General features: G+C 50.8%; 1 protein-coding gene across 1 annotated transcript in view; it reads left to right on the top strand.

The window, feature by feature from the left end:
• LOC150018059 (maestro heat-like repeat-containing protein family member 7) overlaps window positions 1-21,414 on the top strand; it is a 31,285-nt gene extending 9,871 nt beyond the window's left edge. The window contains exons 10-19 of the mRNA XM_090267271.1: window positions 1,665-1,855; window positions 6,566-6,703; window positions 8,524-8,638; window positions 12,673-12,813; window positions 13,538-13,720; window positions 14,335-14,493; window positions 14,754-14,876; window positions 18,513-18,615; window positions 20,610-20,672; window positions 21,206-21,414. Coding sequence (XP_090123397.1) covers window positions 1,665-1,855; window positions 6,566-6,703; window positions 8,524-8,638; window positions 12,673-12,813; window positions 13,538-13,720; window positions 14,335-14,493; window positions 14,754-14,876; window positions 18,513-18,615; window positions 20,610-20,672; window positions 21,206-21,414 — 1,425 coding nt within the window. The remainder of the gene's footprint in view (window positions 1-1,664; window positions 1,856-6,565; window positions 6,704-8,523; window positions 8,639-12,672; window positions 12,814-13,537; window positions 13,721-14,334; window positions 14,494-14,753; window positions 14,877-18,512; window positions 18,616-20,609; window positions 20,673-21,205) is intronic.
• The last annotated feature ends 466 nt before the right edge of the window (window positions 21,415-21,880 follow it).

The following is a 21,880-nucleotide window of genomic DNA, read 5'->3' as shown; positions in this document are numbered from 1 at the left end:
GAACAGTCTGCGTCTTGCCCAAGGTCACACAGCCATTGAGTGGCGATGTCAAGACTCAAACCCAGATCCCGTGCTTCCCCATCGGGTCTCTCTGCCTCTCTCTCCCAGCATCGAGCTCTATGGATCAGGCACCCCGTGCCCTCCATGATTTTGGCATTTAATTCACTCCTCCCATGTATTCTCCAGTCACTCATCCATGCGTCTTGCTGAACAAGCATAGTTTGAGCATAGATACGGCGTGGGCAGATTTTTACCTTGTGGCATTAATACACCATTTGAGCAAGATTAAGCCAAGAGCAGAGCCTCATGGCACATCACCAGAGGCTTTTCTCTACACCGCAGACTGTTTTCTTTGAATAAAGTATTAGTTTTGGGCTGCTGACAAGTGGAAAGGCTTTGAGTCCAAGAGACTCATCTTAGCTCTGCCACTGCCTCTCTGTGTAACCTTGGCCAGTCACTTCCCCCTCCTTAGCTTTCATAGTAAAATCTGTAAAATGAGTAGTAATAACTCCTGCCTCTCTGTCTTACCTGTTGAGAAGAGTGAGATAGTGGATGTGAAAGGGTTTCCTAAGCCGTGAATTACAAATAAGGGCTGTTTATTGTTCTCCTCCAGCCCACATTATGTCATTTATTTCCATGGGAACAAGTCATGGGCTCTTTCACTTCACAATTAAATGGGCCAGCTGCATGGTGGCACAGATTTCAATCATTTCTTTAGGAAGGAGTCTCCCTTCTCCTTCAGTCACTTCTCACCACAGCTGTGGGGCTGGCTGGACGAGGCCCAGTAACCTCACCTTATGGAGGATGAATCTGAGGCTCAAAGGGGGGCAGGGAGCGGTGGAGCCAGAATGAGCCATCAGGTCTTGTGACCCCAACCCATCACTGCCTGCTCCCTGCCCCCACCTTGTCCTGCAAGTTAGGGAGGACTCAGTGGGCCAAGTGTGAGGGGTGGGCCCAGGCCAGGACCAGAGTGAATGTAGGTGGGGAAGTTGGAGGGGGGCAGCAGTGAGTGCAAATTTGGTCCTTGGGAACCTGGTGGGACAAATGCCAACGAAGCCAAATTCCCAGGGCTTGGGAGGGTTGGTGTCGAGGAAGGTGTGTGAGGCAGGTTGTCATGGAGTTCAGAACAGGTCCTTCCTGGCTCCTGCACCAGGCTGTGGCTTGTTTCTTTTAGCTGCTGGCCACATGGGGAGGCAGTGAGGGCAGTCCACCTTAATGGCCCAAAGTAAAGGGTCAGCTGGTGCCCCTTTGCGGTCTGTGTGCCTGTGGTACAAAAGAGGAAGAGGAAGAGGAAGGGCACGCTCCAGCCATATCTGAAACCCTAGGTTCAAGACTCAACCCTGCACCCCAGGGGCTAAGTGACCTTGGGCAAGTCCCATCACCCCTCTGATCTTCTCACTGGCACAGTGGGATCAAGACCACCACCATGATCTTCCAGGGGTGTGTCAACATCAAAGAGGCAGGCTTTTGTTATTGCTCCAGTGCAGGGCCCACCCACAAAGCCAGGAGTGGGAGTCGGGATTCAGGGAGATCTGGGCTTTCCCAGGCCACGCCAGAGTAGAGCAAAGATCCAGGTCTGACCTCCTAGAGAAGCAGTCCACCCCCTGCCAGCAATGCTGAGACAGTGGGCCAGGACTTCTCACACGCCTCTTCTCTGCCCCCAGGCAGCCAGCGGCCTGTGTGAGCTCCTGTCCGTCGACAGCTGCCTGGACCATGTGAGGCACATCTATCCCCATCTGCTTCTGGCCTTGCTCGTTCAGGTGCATCACCACATCGGCCTCAACCTGTCTGAGCTCGTGGGTTCCCACGAGGACGCCAAGAAGGATGCACAGCTCTCTGCCTTCGTACCTGTGTGGTATGCTCCTGCTGTTCCTGGCTCAGGGAGGGCCACCCCGACCCACTCCCCCGCCCCCCCCCCACCCCCCCCGCCAAGGGCCCTTCTGAAAGTCTTTAGGGCAATCGATAAGTAGAAATCAGCTGTGAGACTGGAAGAGAAAACAGAACCAAACTTCTGTGAGAGGCAATCATCTGTTCAGCAACTATTTGTGAGCCCTTGCTGTGTGTCAGACTCTGCTTAGTGCTGGGCTGCGGGAGAGAATCGGCCCTCCCCAGGGGGGTTTTATCTAAAGCCTGGACATCCAGTTTTAAATGGTTAATTGGAATAGGTAATATATGCACATGGTAAAAATCTCAAAAGATATTTTCTTCACCCAGTCACCCTCCCCAGAAGGACAGAGTTCTTTCATGACCTTTCAGAGGTGGTGTGTACAAAGATAAGCACACATTTATTTCTCTGTTTTTCTACCAATGGAACTGTGACCCGTACGCAGTTACACATTTTTGCTTTTAGCATATATTATGTCTTAGAGATAACTACATATAGTGCCACCCATCATTTTTCACAGCTGCATAATATTTCCATGTAAAAAAATTAATTTCAATATTAATTTCAATGTACCGTAATTTATTTCACCAGAGTCCTCTTCATTTAGGCACTTTGAAGCCCTTTGTGATTACAAACAATGCTGCAGTGAGTTTGCTTGTCCACATGTCTGTATGTGCACACATGCGATCGTATGTATAGGAGGAATTCCTGACAGCAGGATGGCTGCAGCAAAGAAGGTCTCTGCATCTAAATAGTCAGGTGGAATAGGAATGTCTGGGGAAAATGGTTCTTGACCAGTGATGTGATGGAAGAGGAATTGCAATATATCCTAAAGCACCGAACTTGCCAAATAGCCTCCAACAAGGGCACCGCCACCAGTGGTGTATGAGTGTCTGTCTCCTCGCATTTTGCCAGCACAATACTGTATAAAACATTTTCATCTCAGCCAGTCTGAGAACTGGGGAACAAAAGGTACAGTAGTCCCTCTCTATATCGCAGTTCACTTATCGCAGCCTCACTGCATCGCGGAATTTAAAAAAATATTATATTTAATTATTTATCGCGGATTTTTCGCTGTATCATGGGATTTTGCGGTACTGTATACGTATGGTGTTAAAGTTACATAGATTTAAGAGTGTAGAATAAATGTAAGGTTCCTACTTCATGGGAGGGGGGTCTAGAACGTAATACCTGCGATAAGTGAGAGAATACTGTATTTTGCTGCAATTTTAGTTTGTGTTTCTCTTATAGTGAGTGGGGTTAAGGGTGAGATGCTGTTTATGTTTTCTGTGAGCCACTTGTTCTTGTCCTTTGTCCAATTTTATACAAAACTGTTGGGAATTTTCCTTAATTATTTGTAGAAGTGCTTTATATATTAAGGACACTACTCTTTGTCATTCGTATTCTAGTTTGTTACGTGACGGGCAACGATTTTACTGTTTATTTATTTTTTGTCTGTTTGTTTTTGCCACTCAGAAATTTTAAATGTATGTAGACCAGTTTGTTAGCTTTTTCCTTTTTGGCTTCTCTTGCGTGTTATGCTCACAGAGGTGCACTTTGAGGGGCACAGGGCAAGCAGTTTTGCAGCTGGGCTTGGATTTGAGTCAGGCTTCCACCACTTTGTGCTTTGTACTTTAGGGAAACTACCTTAACGTCTTGGTGGCTTGTTCCTTTGCCTATAAAATGGGGTAAGAGATTTCTACCCCCTAGGTGTGTTGTAAGGACTAAATAGGATGGCATCACAGCGGGACACTGGCACTCACTCCCCTGGCGCTCACAGGTGCTGCCATGAGGGTGTCACCCCTGACTCAGAAAGCTGGTGGCTGGAGGGAAAACAAAACCAGAGGAAAGTGGAGGGGGAAATGGAAGAGGAAGAAGAGGAACACATCGTGGAAAAGTCCTGGGCTGCCGAGTGAAGGTGCAAACTCCTGACATGGAGGGCTTCAATCTGTTGATGCTTGCACCAGGGAGCTGGAAGAGAGCCTGAGCGTCCACCCTCACCTCTGCCTCGCAGGAGGCAGCATCTGAGACAGAAAACCAGAGGTGGGCAAGTGCCACGCTGAAGGGGACCAGAAAAGCCACAAGGTGGTACCTGGGTGGAGAGGGCTGCATGGCGGGTCCCACCTGGAACCTCCAAGTGTGACCTTATTTGGAAAAAGAGTCTTTGAAGATAATTGAGGAGCTTGAGATGACATCATCTTGGATGAGCCAGGTGGGTCCTAAATGCAGCAATAAGTGTTGTTATACGAAGAGGAAAAGACGCACACGGAGGGGAAGGCCACGTGAAGAGAGGCAGAGACCGGAGAGCCGCAGCCACAAGCCAAGGAACGCCATGAGTCACCGGAAGCAGGCGGAGGCCGGGACGGGTCCTCTCCTCGACCCTCAGAGGGAGCAGGGCCCTGCCGGCAACTGGATTTGGGACTTGTGGTGTCCAGAATGGAGAGAGAATAAATTTCTGTTGTTTTAAGCCACCAATTATTTGGCCGTTGGTTAGGGCAGCCCGAGGAAACTAGGCACCGGGGCGTGGAAGCCAAGTGGGTCGTGGGTGCTCCAGGCCCCGGTGAAGGAAAGGAAAAGCTCTAAGGAGATGGCTAAGTGCACAGAGACTGTCACAGCCTCCCGTGAGGAGAGGTGGGTGGAGGCGATGAGTGTGGGCCCCAGCTCTGTCACACGGACTTGGGTTTGAAGGGGGTGGGGGCGTCCTGCTGGAACAGACACCATAGATAGAGCTTGACAGTGCATCCCGTGCAGTTCAGCTTCCATGCTCTGCAGCAGCCTCGGGCTCTGAAGCAGCTGGTGTTAGATCCTTGCTCCCTGCCCGCTTCCCACCCCCCATCCCAGTGCAGGAACAGGGCAACACTGGCTCCATTTGCTGGGAAAAGCCAAGAACCTTCCAGGAAGGTGAAGCTCGCAGAGTTGGTGTTTGGGGAGCTGAAGGAAATGCACCCCCTACCCGCAGCTTTCTCCCAACAGTGTACCTCTGCCTTTTTACGAAGCAGAACAGGACGGCCTTCTTTGGGCTTTTCCAGGTGTCTCTTCGGGAGTGAGGTGGGGAGGAAGGGTGATGGAGAAGGTCATTTTTGTTAAACTTTGGAGCCTTATTGAGAAAGTGGTGAAGTGGGAGAAGACAATCTATGAATGATGTAGCTCTGTGTTTGGAAGTTTTGGCCTAAATCTACATTCTTTGTGGGCTGCACAGATGAGGTCAGGGGTCTGCTGTGACTGTCTGAAACCTCTAAGTCACATTCTTTCCTGTGGAGCTTCTGAGCCTTGAGCTCAATGCCGTCCCCGAACCAGTTAGTGAGAGGTGACCAACTGCCACTGGAGATGGAGACACATAACAGAGAGCACACGCAGGTGGTTCGTTCTGTTTTAGTTAAAGGTGCTGCTAATACTTGAACTGGAAGATATAACCTTCCTTCTCTAAACAAAATGCATAAGTCTCAGCTTAGCCCATGCTGGGAGTTTCAGGGGCAGAGGGAGGACAGTGGATGGGAGAGTTGGGGAGGGTGAGCCCTCGGCTGTTAGGGTGAACAACACCTGGGGCCTGCCCCACTCTATCCCCTCGTGTGTGTGTGTGTGTGTGTGTGTGTGTGTGTATGCATGTGTGTGCATGTATGCACATGTGTGTGTAACTTTAAACTCTTAACGGCATGGCTAGTGAAGGACTGTCCCCGACAGCATGTGTTTCAAAGAATCCACACAAAGATTGCATGACTTGAATTTTTACACTGGACTCATATTCATTACAAAACCCCAAAGAGAAAAATTCAGAGCAAATTCCTGAACATCACCTGAGTTCCAAAATGCTTTGATGCCTTGTCCTGCATCCTGAGAACCACCAGCCCTGAGCATCAGCTGAACTATGCCCACAAAACCGTGTCTTAAACTCTTAAAGCAAGGGTTTGGCTTTCTGGAAAACTGTTTAAATGTAAACTTTATTCCACACATTGTCAGTTTTTATTTTACTAAAGGCTCATACACACACTCACAGATCTACACACGTGCATGTCCGCACACACACACATATACAATATATACCCATGAGCAGCCGGGGCCGTGCATGCAGGGGGATGACAGCCCCTGGCGGAGCCCTCCTCCTGTTCCCTCGTACCGGGGCTCCTCAGGCTCACCCAGGGCCTTCAAAGCACAGACCGGCGTCCCAGCCTGATAGTCCCCGGGTGGTGCAGGCTCCCCAGGGACTTTTGTTGTGCACCTAGACTTGGGACTCACTCCTTAAGTGTCCTGAGCGAATGAAGTACTCAGGGTTGGACAGGAGACTGTGTCTGAAGGAGCAGAAAGGACTGTCCCATGGAGCTCCCCCCGCCATGGGCTTGATGGGGGTGGAGGGCAAGCTTGAGGCAGGACCTGGGAGGCGGGAGGCTCCAATCCGACCTCTCCATTCAGTAAAGAAACTCAGGGGAAAAGGGAGGGTAAAGCAGCAGCTCCAAAGAGAGGGACATCTTGCTTCTGTTTACACTCTTGTTCTCAAAGCTAATAATAGTTTGTAAAAAAGCCACTTTTTGTGGATCCACTGGACACCACTAGCTAATGATTAGCATGACAGAGAGGAGCTTGTCTGGCTAGATGGGAGCTGATGGTGGGAGAGTCCTGGGTGGAGGGCGGCCCAGCCTGCTGGGGGCGGGGTGACATGAGGTCTCAGTCCCCTTATCTTGGCAGTTGGGTGGTCAAAGTGGTGAAAACCCTGCTGCTGAAGATGGGCTGCTCGTCCGAGGCCGCCTTTCTGGATGACCACGGTGGCTGGGAGCTCTTGGGACAAGCGGAGAACCACCACCGAGGAGTGTCCCTGCTGGCTAGGTGAGGCCAGGGGCCCCCAAGGCAGGGGTTGGAGGGAGGGGAGGGACCTCAGCGTCTTCAGACAGACTTGGGTTTGCAGGCCTCTGGGCAAAACCCTTCCCTCAGTCCATCACCTCTCCTCTAAAACCAGCAGATCCCGTCTGCCTTGGTGGGTAGACAACACAGATGTGAACGACGGTGCACGCTCTTCAGAGCAAACCGGGTATCACAGGACCTGGCAACCGCAGAGCACTTAGGTTGTTTATAAAGCACCTTTCCTCACAGCATCATGAATTTAATACCCCCAGTGCTACAGAAATGATGGGATGGCTGAGAGGGTCAGAGTGTGGCCTTGGAGGTGGTCTGCCTGCGTCTGAATGCCCGCTTGCTGCGTCCCATCTGTGTGACCCAGGGCAAGTTACATCCCTGTCCATGTCTCGGCTTTCCCTTCAGTCGTAAGGAAGTAACAATAGGACCCACAGCCAAGATTTGGGGTGAGGGTTAAGTAAAGCACTCGGAACAGCCTCTGGCATATGGTCAGAGCTCAGACACACAGGTTAGCTCTTACTATCGTCATGCTGCCTGGTGGGGCAGGAATTACTGATGCAGAGGAGGATGCCAGAGAGGGACAGTTGTGTACCAAAGGTCACAGAGCCAGGAAGTGGCAAAGCTGGGAAATGACCTGCTGACCCCAACTGGGGCTCTTCCCTACAACTACACACAGCCTCCCGTGGGGTCAGGAGAGGACAGACACCTTGATTTTAAAGATGTGAGTCCTGCAGGAATGCCTGCCTCAGCCCTGCACCAAGTGCCCAGGATGGGGTCTCCTTGGGGTCTCAGGATACAAGCACATTTATTGAGCACTTACTATGCTTGAGGCACCGTGCAAAGAGCTGTATGTATGTGGATTATTCCATTTAATTCTCACCGTGACCGATGAAATAGTACTACTGTTATCCCAGTGTTACCAAAGAGGAAACCAAGGCACAGAGAAGTTAAGTGACTTGCCAAAGTCACACAGCTAGTGGTGGGGCCAGGATTTGAGCCCGAGCTGCCTTACTCCAGTCTCTGTGCACAGCTGCCACACTTCCTGGGTTCGCTGATAATGGAGCATAGTGCAGTGGTCCCCAGACTTGAGCAAGCAGGGCTTGTTTCAACACTGATTGCTGGGCCCCACTCTCAGAGTTTCTGATTCAGTCGGTCTGGGATGGGGGCCCGAGAATGTGCACTTTTGACACGTTTCCAGGGATGCTGATACTGCTGATCAAGGGGCCACGTTTTGAGAACCACTGACTTGGTACAACGAACAAGGCAGATGGAGTGGGGGGCCCTGGGGTGGGGCGCCAGCTCTGCCATATTTCCGGTTCTGTGATCCTGAGCAGGTTACACTTGAAGTCCCTGTCTCCTTATTTATGAAAATGGGAATAATAACGGTAATGTGCTCGGGGCTTAATGGGGAGGATCAAATGCAATAACAATGTGAAAGCACCTGGCTGCTGCCGGGCGCTTAGGAGCGGGTCCTCACACCCTCTCCTTCCGGCCTCCTCCTCCTAGGGGGGTCCTGTTCAGTGGGCAGTCTGAAGTCAGGCTGTCTTACTGATTTGCCCTGTGCTGTTGGGCAAGCCACATTCCTACTCTAAGCCTCAGTTTCCCCATCTGTAAAACAAAATAGTTAAACTAGATGGCCTCTGAGGTCCTGTCCAAGTGGGAAATCCTGGGAATGCAGAAGCCCAGGTGACCCTGTCTTGTTCATGGTTTCCAGTGTCTTGGCCAGACTCCCACACAGCAGGCCTCCCTGGGGCCAGAGAGCCTGAGGGACTGCTCCCCTTCCCCACCTGCAGGGCCATGGTGCACTGCTCCTGCCAGGAACTGTACCACATCCTCTGCCTGCTCATCTGGCTCCTGGAGCAAGGCGACGAGAAGCACAAGATCACCGCCACCGCCTTCTTAGTGGAGGTACCAATGGGGCACTGTGTGCACGGTGGGGCTGCTCCCAGGCCTTCCCCTGAGCATAGGCTTCAGTTCACATTAGTGGTCTTTTGTCCTGCGCAAATAGTACTTAACAACTGACAGTCTGTGGTGAGCATGATTTCTCTTGAATAGGAAGAGCTCCTTCTTCCCTCCCTTTTCTCCTCCTCTCTCCACTCCTTCACCCCATTCCACTCTTTTCAGACCCCTTCTGTTCCCCAGGCAACCGCTATCCTTCGCTGGGCATTTCTGTGTGCCAAGCACCAGATTGGAGGTATAAACATACGTTTGACTCTGTCCTGCCCTCAATGAATCCTTGGTGCAGCAAAGGAGCGAGAGGACATCCCCATTATAACATGGGGTGCTGTAGAGTGATGTGTGCTATGATGGGGATCATCAGGGAGGGCTTCCTCGAGCAAGTGACATCTAAGCTGAGTGAGCGAGTGTGTGTGGGGGTACTAGGAGGGCGTTGCTGGGGAAAGATGAGTCAGGACATGGATAGGGTCAGACCCAGAAGGGGAGACCTACTTATAATAATAGAACACGTACTGAGCACTTACTATCTTCCAGGCACATTCTAGGACCCTTACACATACTGATTCATGTAATCCTCATGCAATCCAGTGGTGCAGATACCATTCTATCTCCCATTTCAGAGGAATAAACAGGCACAGATTTAAATAACTTTCCTAAGGCCATGCAGTCTGTAAGTGGCAGATCTGGAATTCAAACCCAGACATCTGAGCTCTTAGAACACTGTGTGTATGTGTATGTATGTGTGCGTGCATGTGGTAAAATACACAGGGGGCAAAAGTAGGTTTACACTTGTGAGTACATTATTTTTGTATTATTATTTATTAATTATTGTATTATTTTCCATATGAACAGCTGTAAGCCTACTTTTGCCCCACCATGTATATCACAAAACTTGCTACTTTAATCATTTTAACTGTACAGCACAGTGGCATTAAGTGCATTCGTAGTGTTGTGCAGCCATCACCACCATCATCTCCCGAACTTTTTCATCTTCCTTCCCAAACTGAAACTTCCCATCCCCCCTCTCCTGGCCCCTGGCAACCACCTTCTACTTCCTGTCTCTGTGAATCTGCCTTTTCTAGGTTTTGGATAAGTGAAATCTACACTATCTGGCTTATTGTACTTAACATAAGGCTTTTAAGATTCACCTATGTTGTAGAATTTCATTCCTTTTTAAGGCTAAATCATATTTTGTAGTATGTATATACCACATTTTCTTTATCCCTTCATCGGTTGACGGACACTTGCAAAACCTACTCTCTTAAGCTACCCCTGTGTGCCTCTTTTGACCTGCTGATTGTCATGTGGCAGGTCAGGGCTATCACTGGGGTCTGTACAGTGGGGCTCAGAGGCAGGAGGCTCAGTTAAGGAAGGCTTCCTGGAGGAGGTGCCATTTGAGACAGGCCTTGACAGGTGAGCCAAGTCTGCCAGGTGCACAGGAGGCAGCATGGCATTCCAGGTACTCCTTGCATATTTTCTGCCTCTGCAGAAGTCCTCTTCTGGACTGTGAGTCTGCAGAACAGGGGCCATGCATTGCAGCCTCAGACCCAGTCCTCGGAGGGCTCCCAGATGGGGAGATTGAATAGAGAAGTGAGGGTCAGAATGGACACTTTGCCTGGTTTTGCAGGCACCAGCAGAACATCACCTCCAGGATGATAAACATGGGTCTTACTTCTAATTTTCCGCATGGTTCTGGTGTGGAAAGGGAAAATATCATTTCTTGAGAGCCTACTATGTCCCAAACCCTGTGCTGACTGCTTTCATTTGTTAGTTACCCTTCTAATCTGCACAGCAGTGCTGCAAAGGAAGACTTGTGAGGCTCAAGTTTAGGGGCATTTTTCCAGGTCACGCACCTCAGGGAGTCCAGAGAGCTTCAGACCACGTCTGCATGACTGGCTCTTCTATTGCAATCGGCCTTAGTCTTAAGAGGCTGCTGCACAGTTTCTTCGGGGAGGGGGTGGGAAGTCGGACCTTGCCAGATCTCGGGGGATGCTCTTGTGTTCACCACTCTAGACTTAATCTTCCCCAGCATTCGCCTGGAACCCTGAGCAGCGGCCCTCCCTCCAGGAGCAAGGGTCCTCCCCTAGGCTCTCCAACTTCCCAGAAGAGGTGGTGGTCTGCTCCTGGCCAGAGCCAGGCCTGCTGCATACACTCTGGAACTTTGATGAGGCTCAGATGTTCCTACCTGGCTCCCCAGGCCCCTATGCTGTGAGTGTCGTGTGTGTACTTGCTTCTACCAATTGCCAGGGAACTCCTCTAGGGCGCTGTGTGACCTTGGGCAAGTCACTGAACCTGCCTGTGCCTCAGTTTCCTCACCTGTAATGTGGGGATAATGAACTGCCCATCTCATAGGGTTTCGATGAGGATTCAGTGAGTTTACATCCAGCACTCAGAACAGTGCCAGGACACAGGAAGTGCTCTCTGTGAGTCAACTCTGTTGCTATTATTACCGTCATCGTCATCTTGACTCTTTTCTGTATTTCTAGTGCCCAGCACAGAACCTGGTGCATAGCAGGGCTGAGTATCCTGTATGGATGGGTAGGAGCCCCTCTCCCCAGCTCTCTCTTCTCATTACACAGACACACGGTCTCACTAGTCTCAGTAGATATAGGGCAGGGTAACAGGTAGGAGAAGTGTTTATGAGGACAACTAGGCAGAAAATGAAGACCGGTGATTGTGGTGGGTGGGGAGGGTGAGGAGGGAAAGGAAGGAGATGAGAGTGATGTGTGGTTTGGGGCTGGGAAAAGAATTGGGGGGGTGGCGGTTGCTAACCCTGCAATGGGGACACAGGAGGAAGGGCAATTCTAATGAGGAAAGGAACCAAATTTCATGTTTCAGGCAACAAGTGTCCCCTAAGCATATATGCCACACCACAGCTGTCTCAAAGGGACCCAAAGGAGAAACACTTGTTTGTGTCCTCAAGGAAACCCACAATGGGAGAGGGCAGGCAGACACATTAACAGAGGGGAGCCCTAAGGTCTCCATGTTCAGGGCCCTAGGGGGCCCAGAGAAGGGAGCCAGCAGCCGAGGTGAGTCTTGGGGGCACCGTCAGACGTGGCTTCTCAGGGGCTGAGTTCTAGATGGAGTCATGCAAAGTAAGCAGGGGCTAGAGTGGAGGTGGCTGCTGTGGCAGAAGGGCATCCTGTCCACCCTAAAGGGACAAAACAGTCTGGGTCATTCCATGAATGGTGCGCAGCTTGTTTAGAAGCTGGTTTATAGCAAGTGGGGCTAGAGGGCAGGCAGGCATGAATGGGGCCCCAGAGCAATTAGGGTTGATGGAGGAAGGCAATGGGGGAGAATGGGGGCTCTGAGCTGGGTAGTGACATGTTCAGCTCTGACATGAGGTGCTGGACATCTGGTGGAGGTGTGCGGTGAACTGTTGGTTTTCCAAATTGGAAGCTCCAGATGGAGGCTGAGCTGGAGGCACAGACTTAGGAGTTATTTACCCGGGGACAGCAGTTAAGATTCTGAGAATGGGGGGCTCACTGGGAAGAGTGGGCAGAAAGGACAGGGCGCAGGGCCGTCACCACTGAGTGCTGGGTGGAGACAGAAGACCAGTGGCTCTCACCAACCAAACCTGGACTGTCCAATATGGTTGCCACCAGCCACATGGGACCTAGTTGACCCTTGTAATGCAGTCTGAATTGAAATGTGTCCGGAGTATAAAATTCACACCAAGTTTCAGTGTGAAATATATCAATAAGTTTTATATTGATTACATGCTGAAATGATACTAGTTTGGATATACTGGGTTAAATAAGATGTATTAGTAAAGTTAATGTTTCCTATTTCTTTTCACTCTTTTAATGTGGCTATTAGGAAATTTAGGCCTGTACACGTGGCTTGCATTGGACGGTGCTGACTGGGCAGTAATTGTTCGTGCCCCACACCCAGCCCCTGGTCATCCGGCCTGTGCTATCAGTGCATGGGACCCAGAGGGCTGCCTATCCCCTCCGTCCAGGGAGTAATCACTGTTTCTCCCTTAGCTCCTCCAGATGGAGCAGGTGCAGCAGATTCCTGAGGAATACTCTTTGGGGCGGATGGTGGAAGGCCTGAACCACCGCGATCCCATCATGAAGATTCTGTCCATCCGAGGCCTGGCCACCCTGGCCCGCAAGACTGGAAAGGTAAGCCTAGGGCAGAGGAAAGCCCAGCCCAGCTGGACTCTGGGTTGGAGGAAGGACGGAGCTGGCTGTCATCGACTTTCAGGTGCCGATGGCTGGAATCAGAATCGGAGCCTGTTTCTGTCCGTGCCTCAGCTGCTCCATCTGTAAAATAGATATCCCTTAATAATTCCCTAAATACTTCATTTGTTTTGAAGTAGTTTGTAATCCAGAGTTTTCACAATGTCCCTAAAAGCAGCGTGTGTGAGAGGGGCTGGGGATGGCAGTAATTATTCCTGCTTTACAGATTAGAAAACCAAGGCTAGGATTGTTGGGACATCATTAGCATTTCTTAAAGTGCTTTGTTTTTTCTACCAAGCACTGTTACAGCTCATGATATATATATATATATATATATATATATATATATATATATATATATATATATATATATATATCAGGTGAAATGGCAAGATGTAGACTCTAAAGCTAACTGATAATTATACAAAGAAGGGAGTAGACAGCCAAGGGCTTCGGGTATTCAGGCCAGGAAGGAGTCAGCAGGGCCAAAGAAGGCTCTGGGGACAGCAAGAGCTTGAGTGAGGGTGTCCCAGGCCGGCGGGATGGCAGAAGCAAAGGCCTGGAAGTGAGCCTTGTTGCACTGAGTTCTTCTTGGTGAAGCAGAGGCTGGGTCTCCCACCTGTTAGCCCAAGTAGGAGGCCCCATCCCAAATGCTCCTGCCCCACAGACCACCAAGGTGCAGGCTCATCTGCCCTTCATGGTGAAGGCTCTGAAGAATGTGGATGGGCTGCTGTTGATGGAGGCATGCGAAAACCTCAAGACCATCTTCAAGGGGCTGGACCGCAGGAAACTGAATGACAGCTCAGCCTATGTGGAGCTGCTGCAGATCCTGCTGCCACACTTCAGTGATGTAAGGGACCCCCTTGGGTGTGGGTGGGAGGGGTGGGAGTTGGCTATAGAGGATGGTTCTTTACTGCCCGGCAGGTTGCAATACCTCCATGGCCCACTGGCACCTGGGCAGTGCCAAGTGGGCAGGGCCAAGTCAGCCCAGGGGAAGGGGTACCTCATTCATCATTCCAACTTGTCTGCATCTTTTTGTAATAGGTTTGCATAGAGAAAGGTCCTTTTCTATCTAATTGGCTTGCATGGAGGGAGCTCTTCTTTTATAATCAAGTCTCCCAGTGACTTGCTTCATTGCTATTGGTCCACCTGCAGGAGGTGCATTTCTTATTGGTCCAGGCAGAGGGCTCATTTTCCCACTTGACTCTAAGACATGTTTTGGGTGAGCAGGAGGCCCGGCTGGGAAGAGCGGGAGGAGCTCCAGACCTGGGCTCCAGCAGGGAGACACTGGCCCCAGCTCAGGCCCACCAGGGAGCTCTGCTGTTCTCTGTCTCTGTGCCTCCTGTGCCTGGAGGGCCGCTCAGAATGAGTGGAAGGAAGGCCGGGGTGTGTCCCTGTGAGGCGCAGAGGCCCAGGCTGCCTCCTGGAGGAGGGAGCGTGCCTGAGCCTCCACGTCTCTCCCAGTCAGGAGAAGATGTGCGCTCCTCCTGCATCAAGCTGTACGGCAAGGTGGTCCAGAAGCTGCGGTCGTTGCCCCGCACCCCTGCCATGGAGGAACAGCTGATCAGCGCCTTGGTTCCCCTGCTGCTGACCATGCAAGAGGGCAACGCCAAGGTGGGCCCGGTGAGTGTGCGCAGGCCCCTGGCCCTGCGGGCGCCTCTCCCTTTATGGAAACTGATCCGGAGTCACTAACCACTATGGTGAGAAGTCTGTTTTCCGAAAGCACCTGTGTCAGGATTCCTCTTCCAAACACCAGCTGCGCTTGTCCACTTCAAATGGGACTTGATTTTCCAAAGTGCCGTTTCACACGACTTTCTTCTGGAACATGTTCTGGCGGTCCCGGAACTCCACAGCTCTGGTATTCTCTTTCTGTTTGTCCTCAGTGCTGTGTGAAGACCCTGTCCCGCTGTTCTTGCTTCATGGCGTGGGACTTGCCAAAAAGAGCTTATAGCCAGAAGCCCTGGGACAGCCAGCAACGGACGGTGGCCAAGATTTGCAACTACCTTGTGAGTGCTTCCAAGACGCCAGTGGTTCCTTATGAGTATGTTGGAGATGGGCAGTTCTTTCCTTTCCTCTTCTTTTTTTTTACATCTTGACTGGAAATCCAATAGCACCCATGAGTTGTTGTCTCCTGAATGTTCATCTCGGTCTCTAACTTCTCTCCTCACTCCTAGTGTTCCCTTTCCAGGGGTTTACCAGACACAACCCCCAACCCCAAACTGAACCACACGCACTGCGAGCTCAGCATGTCACTTCCGAACTTATGACTTCCTGTTGCCATTTTGCTCTGTCCCTCTTGAGCCCCAAAGCTGAAACCCAGAATCAGCCTAGACGCCTTCATCTCCCTCACCTTCCACACTGGATCAATCTTAAATATCTTAAATACGCCTGAATCTGATTTTCCCTCCCCACCCCCACTGTCACTGCCTTTAGTTCAGGTCATGGATGTCTCTCAGCTAGGACTTGGGTCTAGCCCTCCAGTGGGTCTCCTAGCTTTTAATCTCACCTTTCCAATCCGTTCCCCACTCAGGCCACCAGAGTGGTCTGGTGAAAACACACATCTGTTTATCTTGCTGAAAGGGCTTTACCGGCTCCCTTTTCTACAACAGTAATTCCTAGAGTGTCTTGTCTATGACAACAATTCTTTTTTTTTTTTTATCCTTACCTGAGGACATGCTTATTGGTTTTTAGAGAGAAGGGAAGGGAGGGAGAGAGAGAGAGAGGGAGAGGAACATCGATGTGAGAGAGAAACATCGATCAGTTGCCTCTTGTATGCACCCTGACAGGCCCGGCCCCCAGACCTAGGCACGTACGCTGACTGGGAATAGAACCCGAGATCTCTTGGTTTATGAGATGGTGCTCCAACCAAGTGAGCCGCAGCAGCCAGGGCTATGACACCAGTTCTATAGGATATGCCCTACTGGGGAGAAAGGACGTTCTCAGACGTCCCAAACTAGGTTTGGGAAACACTGCATTGTCATCTTCCTCTTGGGTATTTGCAGCACCATCAGCTCTTTGAAGTCTCTGAGATGTTCCGTGCTAAGGGCACGTTTCATGGCTGTTTAATTTACGGTTTTCCAAACTTATCTGACCACACAGAACCCCTTTTCTAGGTAACACCTGAGAACATCCTAAGGTAGTAAAGTGCTGGATATGGCCCAGTACCTCCGCATAACATTTAGGAAGCTTTGCCATCTGGTCCCATTTACCTTCCCTGTTGTCATGGGCAGGGTTCCCCTGGATGCAGACTCTAAGACAGATTAGCACGCACGGGGTTTAAGAGGGTGCACCCTTGTGGTTAACACCTGCAGAAGGGAAAGCGAGGAGCAAGAGTGGCAGAGCAGTCAAGCCTCCTCGTGGTTGCAGGGAGGCCTCAGCCAGCACTTCGTGAGATTCCCCAAATTGGAGTCGGGGGTCATATCTTTACATCCTGCCTGTCTCTGGCCGCCAGCCCCCCTGTGAAGGGACGTGACCTTGGGTTAACGGTTTTCTTCCGCCAAAGCAATCTCCATAGCTGGGAGAATACATTTTTCAAACCCAAAGGGAGATTTGGACCGAGCATGTCAGTATTTCCCATACCAACCTAACAAATATATACAAAATATCAGATTGGGAAGATGTTTCAGGACCACCATTCTCAGGAATGCTCAGAACCTCCTCACCCAGTGTCTAATATCGTTACCATCATTTTACACAGAGAGAAAACGCCCTGGAGGAAGTGCTTGGCCGGGGCGCTAATTCACATACTTGCAGTGCCCAGGGACTGGGCAGACATCATCACGAGTGACGTGGCAGTGGCAGTGCCTGTGGCAGCCTGCAGGGCCCAGTCCCTGCTGAAAGCCCGAGTGGAGTGCTCCAACTCACTGTGCAGCCACTCTTGCCAGGTCCTCACCTTCACAAGAGAAGCTAGAAACCCAGATTTTTTTTTTTTTAATAGAGAGAGAAACATTGATTTATTGTTCCACTAATTGATGCATTCATTGGTTGATTCTTGTATATGCCCTGACCAGGGATCTGACCCATAACCTTGGCATATTGGGAAGACATTTTAACCAACTGAGCTACTTGGCCAGAGTGAAACCCAGATTTTTATAAGACATTAATCAGTAATCAGTTTAGTTTGCTTAAAACACTGTGTGGGTCACCACTTGGCTGGTCACTTATGGCCCGTGGGCTGCCAGCTTGTGACTCTGCAGGATTCTCTGTCCCTAGTTTTGCTCACGCGAAGGTTAAGTTCTACCGTTTGGTTTAGGAAGGGGTTGGGAACCTAGTCATCAATTCATTCATTCACTCACTCACTCATCCATCCATCAGCCAACAGTTTCTGGGCACCTGCAGCATGCCAAGTCCTGTGCAGGGCACTGAGGCCCTGAGTGCAGTGAGACGGCTCCTTCTCTCTGGGGAGCTTAGGCTCCGGTGGAGGAAACGGGTATAAATAATTGCAACACAATGTCATAGGTGCTGTGACAAAGATTGTGCAAGATGCTGCAGAAACATCACAGGTGCTGGGATCAGCTCTGCCTGAGGTTTGCGGGAGCTTCAGGGAGGAGCTGGCTTCTGAGCTGAGCCTCAGGGGATGAGAGGGAATTCCTCAGATGAAGAGAGGGAAGGGCGCTGCAGTTAGGAGCAACTGCTTGTATCAGGCACAGATCTGAGGAGAACTGGGCTACATCCTGGGACTGGAGCATAATGTGCATGGCAGGTGAAGGCAGTGCGGAAGTTGAGGCCGAGAAGGAACATGATCATAAAGGCTTTGCATCATGCCCAGGAGTTCACTCCCTGATGTGGAGATTGTCAACAGGGGAGTGATCAGATCAGATTTCTCTTCATTTCCCACAACAGCCTCTTAGCAAGATGTCTGCCCCCTAGTTTCTACTTGATCAAATTCATCCCAAGCACCACTGTCAGATTATTTTGCCCAAATTATTGCTTTGCCATCACCTTATCAAGAATGAATGTTGGGCCCTGGCTGGTGTGGCTTAGCCGATTGAGCGCTCACCTGCAAACTAAAGGGCCTCTGGTTCAATTCCTGGTCAGGGCACATGCATGAGTTGCGGGCCAGGTCCCCGGTTGGGGGCGCGTGAGCAGCAACCACATGTTGATGTTTTCCTCCCTCTTTCTCCCTTCCTCCCCCTCTCTCTAAAAGTAATAAATAAAATCTAAAAATAAGAAAAAAAAATGAATGAATGCCGGCTTCCTATTTTCTAAAGCATAAGTCAGCCCTCTGCCTGCTTGGCTTTTAAGGGCCTTTAAGAACTTCCTCACTTTCCAGTTTATTCCCACCTGCTCTGCCACTTGAATCCTTCACCCTGGTCAGACCTTTCTCCTTATCGATCATGTCCCTTGTACGTCATGTGCATCCTCACCTCTGAATAGACTTGCATTTTAGAATTTTCCTTCCAGCTGCAGCAGGGGGGTGGGTTGGAAGAGGAGACACTCAAGGCAGAAAGACCACAAAAGTGATTTTTGTAATCCGCCAGGAGAAGATGAGGCCTGGCCTCTGGGGGCTCAGGCAGAGATTTTCAGGAGGCAAGAGGCCAGGGCTTGGCTGCCTGACAGTCACCATTCCCAGCTTCGGGAGGAGTGGATGAGTAATTAGTTCTCATGAGGGCTCAGCACTTTGGGGGTTCTCTTTGTCCCAGGTGAACACCCACCGAGACAGCGCCTTCACATTTCTCAACCAGAGCCTGGAGTACGCCAAGAATTCCCGAGCCTCTCTCCGGAAGTCCTCCGTCATGTTCATAGGTAACCTACCTGGGCACTAGTGCTGCTCCTGGGGCTCCGCACAATCTCCAACGTGGAAGGAAGCTGCCAGCCCTTTGGGCACCTGGATGGGTGCCTCCCCTGGGGTTTGAGGGTTGGTTAGCAGATAGTTGTGGTGCAAATTAGAAAGGTCTTCTCTCCTCTGAGATCACTGCGTGGACCACAGGCTGAATTCAGCCTGGAGTCCTTGTGCAGGTCAGAACCTTGACAACTATACACAGCAGAACAGTTCCCCCTGGAGTGCAGCCTGGGCCCAGGCGCAGCGGGGACCTGCCACTGTGGACGTGGAAAAGTGACGTCGAATCTCAGCTCCATGATGCCCCCTCTCTGAGCTCAGTTTTCTCACCTGTGAGATGGGGAGCAACTCCTGTTTCACAGACTAGACAAGAATTTTTTTTTTTTTTTTAATGTGAAGCCTGGCACGTCAAGGTACTCACTCAATGTTAGTTACCTTCATTCTCGCCACAGTGCCAGCCTCTGTCTCTGTGTGGAAAAAACAAATAGCAGAGTCCCCTCACCCAGAATCCCCTGCAGGACCCTTCTGATGACATGCTGGGTATGTCTTCTCCCAGCTATACTCCCGCTCCCCACAAAATAATTACATACCCTTCACCGAAGACCAGGAAGCCCTGCTGCAAAGAGGCTTAGAGAGGATGATGCTCCCAGCCCTGTACTTTGTAAAGTGATGTTTCCTTGACTTTCCTCAAATCAGTTGCAGTTTTTTATCCATCCATCCATCCGTGGATCCCTTCAGTGGTTTGTTTAGCAAATGGTGGTTGACCCTCTACTCTGTGTCAGTCACTATGCTTAGTCCAGGGAAACAAAGAACCCTTCAGGGGGTGATGCCGTTCACATGATCAGTGATGGGACAGAGGAGTCATGCCCAGACTGGGGGAGCCCTCAGAATGTGGGGGCCTGTTCAGAGGCAGCTTCTCCCAGGGAGTGACATTACTTCCTCAATCTTGTTCCAAATTAATCACTTCTAAAAGTGTTGGTGTTTAACACCGCAGGAGTCTCCTCTCTGCCAGGCGCTGTGCTGGGGGAACAGAGTTGAGCAGTGCCAGCCTTGCCCACAGACAGCGCCCACTGTGGGGCAGGACTCCAGCCTCCATGGGTGACCGATCTTTTGTGAGACTCTGAAGAAAGTTAGGAACACCTATTCTAGGAAAATGCATATCTGCATACAATTGTGCCCATGCTCTAGGATCCTTGGAGACTGCCCTACCTCTCCCCAGGGACCCCTGGTCTGATGGGAGATTCATAAGTCACATGTAAAATACAACAGACCATATACAGATAGAGAGAGACTCACAGGGACTCTGGGAACCCAGAGAAGCATTTAACCTAGGTTGGGGGCAGGGGCAGGAACTATTTCCTGGAGGAGCAACTATGTTGAGCTGAATATTCAAAAATAAATAGGAATTAGCCAGGTAAGAAAGTGTAGGAAGGGCCTTGCAAGAGGTATAGGCCATTTAAGGATCTGGTGGCACTTTGGGAGCCAGGCATGCAGGCTGGGCGCAGGGGAGGGCTAAATAACATCGCTGAGGAGCTGGGTCTCAGCCCCTCCATGGGCCCTGCCAACTGCCTGCCTGGAGGGTATGCCAGGCACTTGGTGTCTTTCATGTTATTGTGGTTCAAACTCCCCAGAGAAGGGGCAGCTGGGGCAGCACCGCCTCCAGTCTCAGGTGAGGATACTAAGGGCCAGTCTGACTAAGTGACTGCCTGGGGCTGTCTGTCAGAGTTGGCTACAGCCCACATCGTGCCCCTGTCCTGGTGCCATCCCTGCCCTTTGAGCCTGCCACCTCTCCCAGGGCCTCTGTTGCAGGGTCAGAATGAAGTTCTCCTTTTGTGTCCTCATAGGCAAGGCTGGAGAAGGGTAAGGGAGAGCTTCTCTGAGGAGGTCTGGTCCGAGGGTGGGATGGGGGTGGGGTCAGAGTAAGGAGGTAGGTATGCTCACCTCTCTGATTATTCTCAAGGGTCCCTGGTCCCCTTCATGAAGAGCGTAATGACGGAAGAGCATCTGCATGAAGTTAACGCCGGTAAGTTGTGCTCTGTGTTGGTGAGATTTCAGGGGCCAGTGAGAGAATGCGTAGGCTCACAGTGGGTCATAGAAGAGGAAAGGGATAAGTCCCAAGGGAAGGGTCCTCAGCTCAATTCAGTTGTGTTAAGTCTTTATGCAGAAGAGTACATGTTATGTACCATGGAGTCGCCAAGACAGAGGACATAGCCCCATCCTAAGGGAGCTTATAGTCTAAGAAACCAGACTCAGAGAACCAGACTCAAAATCACTTAGTTCAGGGCAAGCACTTCAGACTCATAAAGGGGGCAGATTAATTTTGTAACTGGGAAAGCTGATGGGAAAACTGAAGGTAGGCTGGGGCACTCCAAGAAGACTTCCTGGAGGAGGCAGGTTTTGCTTCAGGCGTTGAAGAAGCTGAGAGGAGGGTAAGATGAGGGGAGGTTGAACAAAGGGTGCCGAAGCCATGTCATGGAAGTGAGAAGGAAGGTAAGGTGTGAGACCCATGTGGAGACCTGGTCTTCACAAGTGGCCCCTTTCCTTCCCATGACCCAGCTCTGAAAAACTTGAGACACGACCCAGAAGCCTCAGTATGTATCTGTGCGGCCCAGGCCCAGGACAACATCCTGGCCAGCTGTTGGCTGAACTCATCGCCACTGCCACATGGGGACTCAGCCATCATACATCGCGGGAGTCCTAATGATGAGAACCTGCCCACTTGCCATCGGCGGCGCTCCTGGATCATGCGGGCACTGGGCTTCTGATCGATGTCCTTCAAGTAGTGTTTTGATATGATATGGTTACAATGGTTCCAACTTTTTCCCCTTTACTCCCCTCCACCCAGCACCCCCGCCCCAGCAATCCGCCCCCAAGTCCATACCCATGGCTCATACGTACAAGTTCTCCTGCTTCACCCTTCTATTCTTTTTCCTATTCTTCCCTTTTTAATAAATAATTAATGATTTTAAGAATAAAAAATAACAACCCTTCCCTCTTAGATATTAAGACCCTTTATAATCTTATAAAGGACAATGGGCGAAGGTCTCATGCTCCTCTAGCTGCTTCAAGCTGGACATGGTCATCATCCTACCTACCCTTGCGTCCAGAAATCCCTAATAAGAGTGGGGTGTGGAGGGGAGGGTGGCCTTCCCACATGGGGAAGGATCGTGCAGACTCCAGGTCAGTTGGCTGTCTCCGGACAACGGCGTGCTTGGTTAAACAGGCTGGCAT

Source organism: Furipterus horrens, unplaced genomic scaffold (genome assembly GCF_987537825.1).
Source record: "Furipterus horrens unplaced genomic scaffold, mFurHor1.1.pri manual_scaffold_2, whole genome shotgun sequence".
In the NCBI taxonomy this organism is placed as follows: domain Eukaryota; kingdom Metazoa; phylum Chordata; class Mammalia; order Chiroptera; family Furipteridae; genus Furipterus; species Furipterus horrens.
Note: the sequence above shows the minus strand (reverse complement) of the source record. Positions and strands in the feature narration are given on the sequence as shown.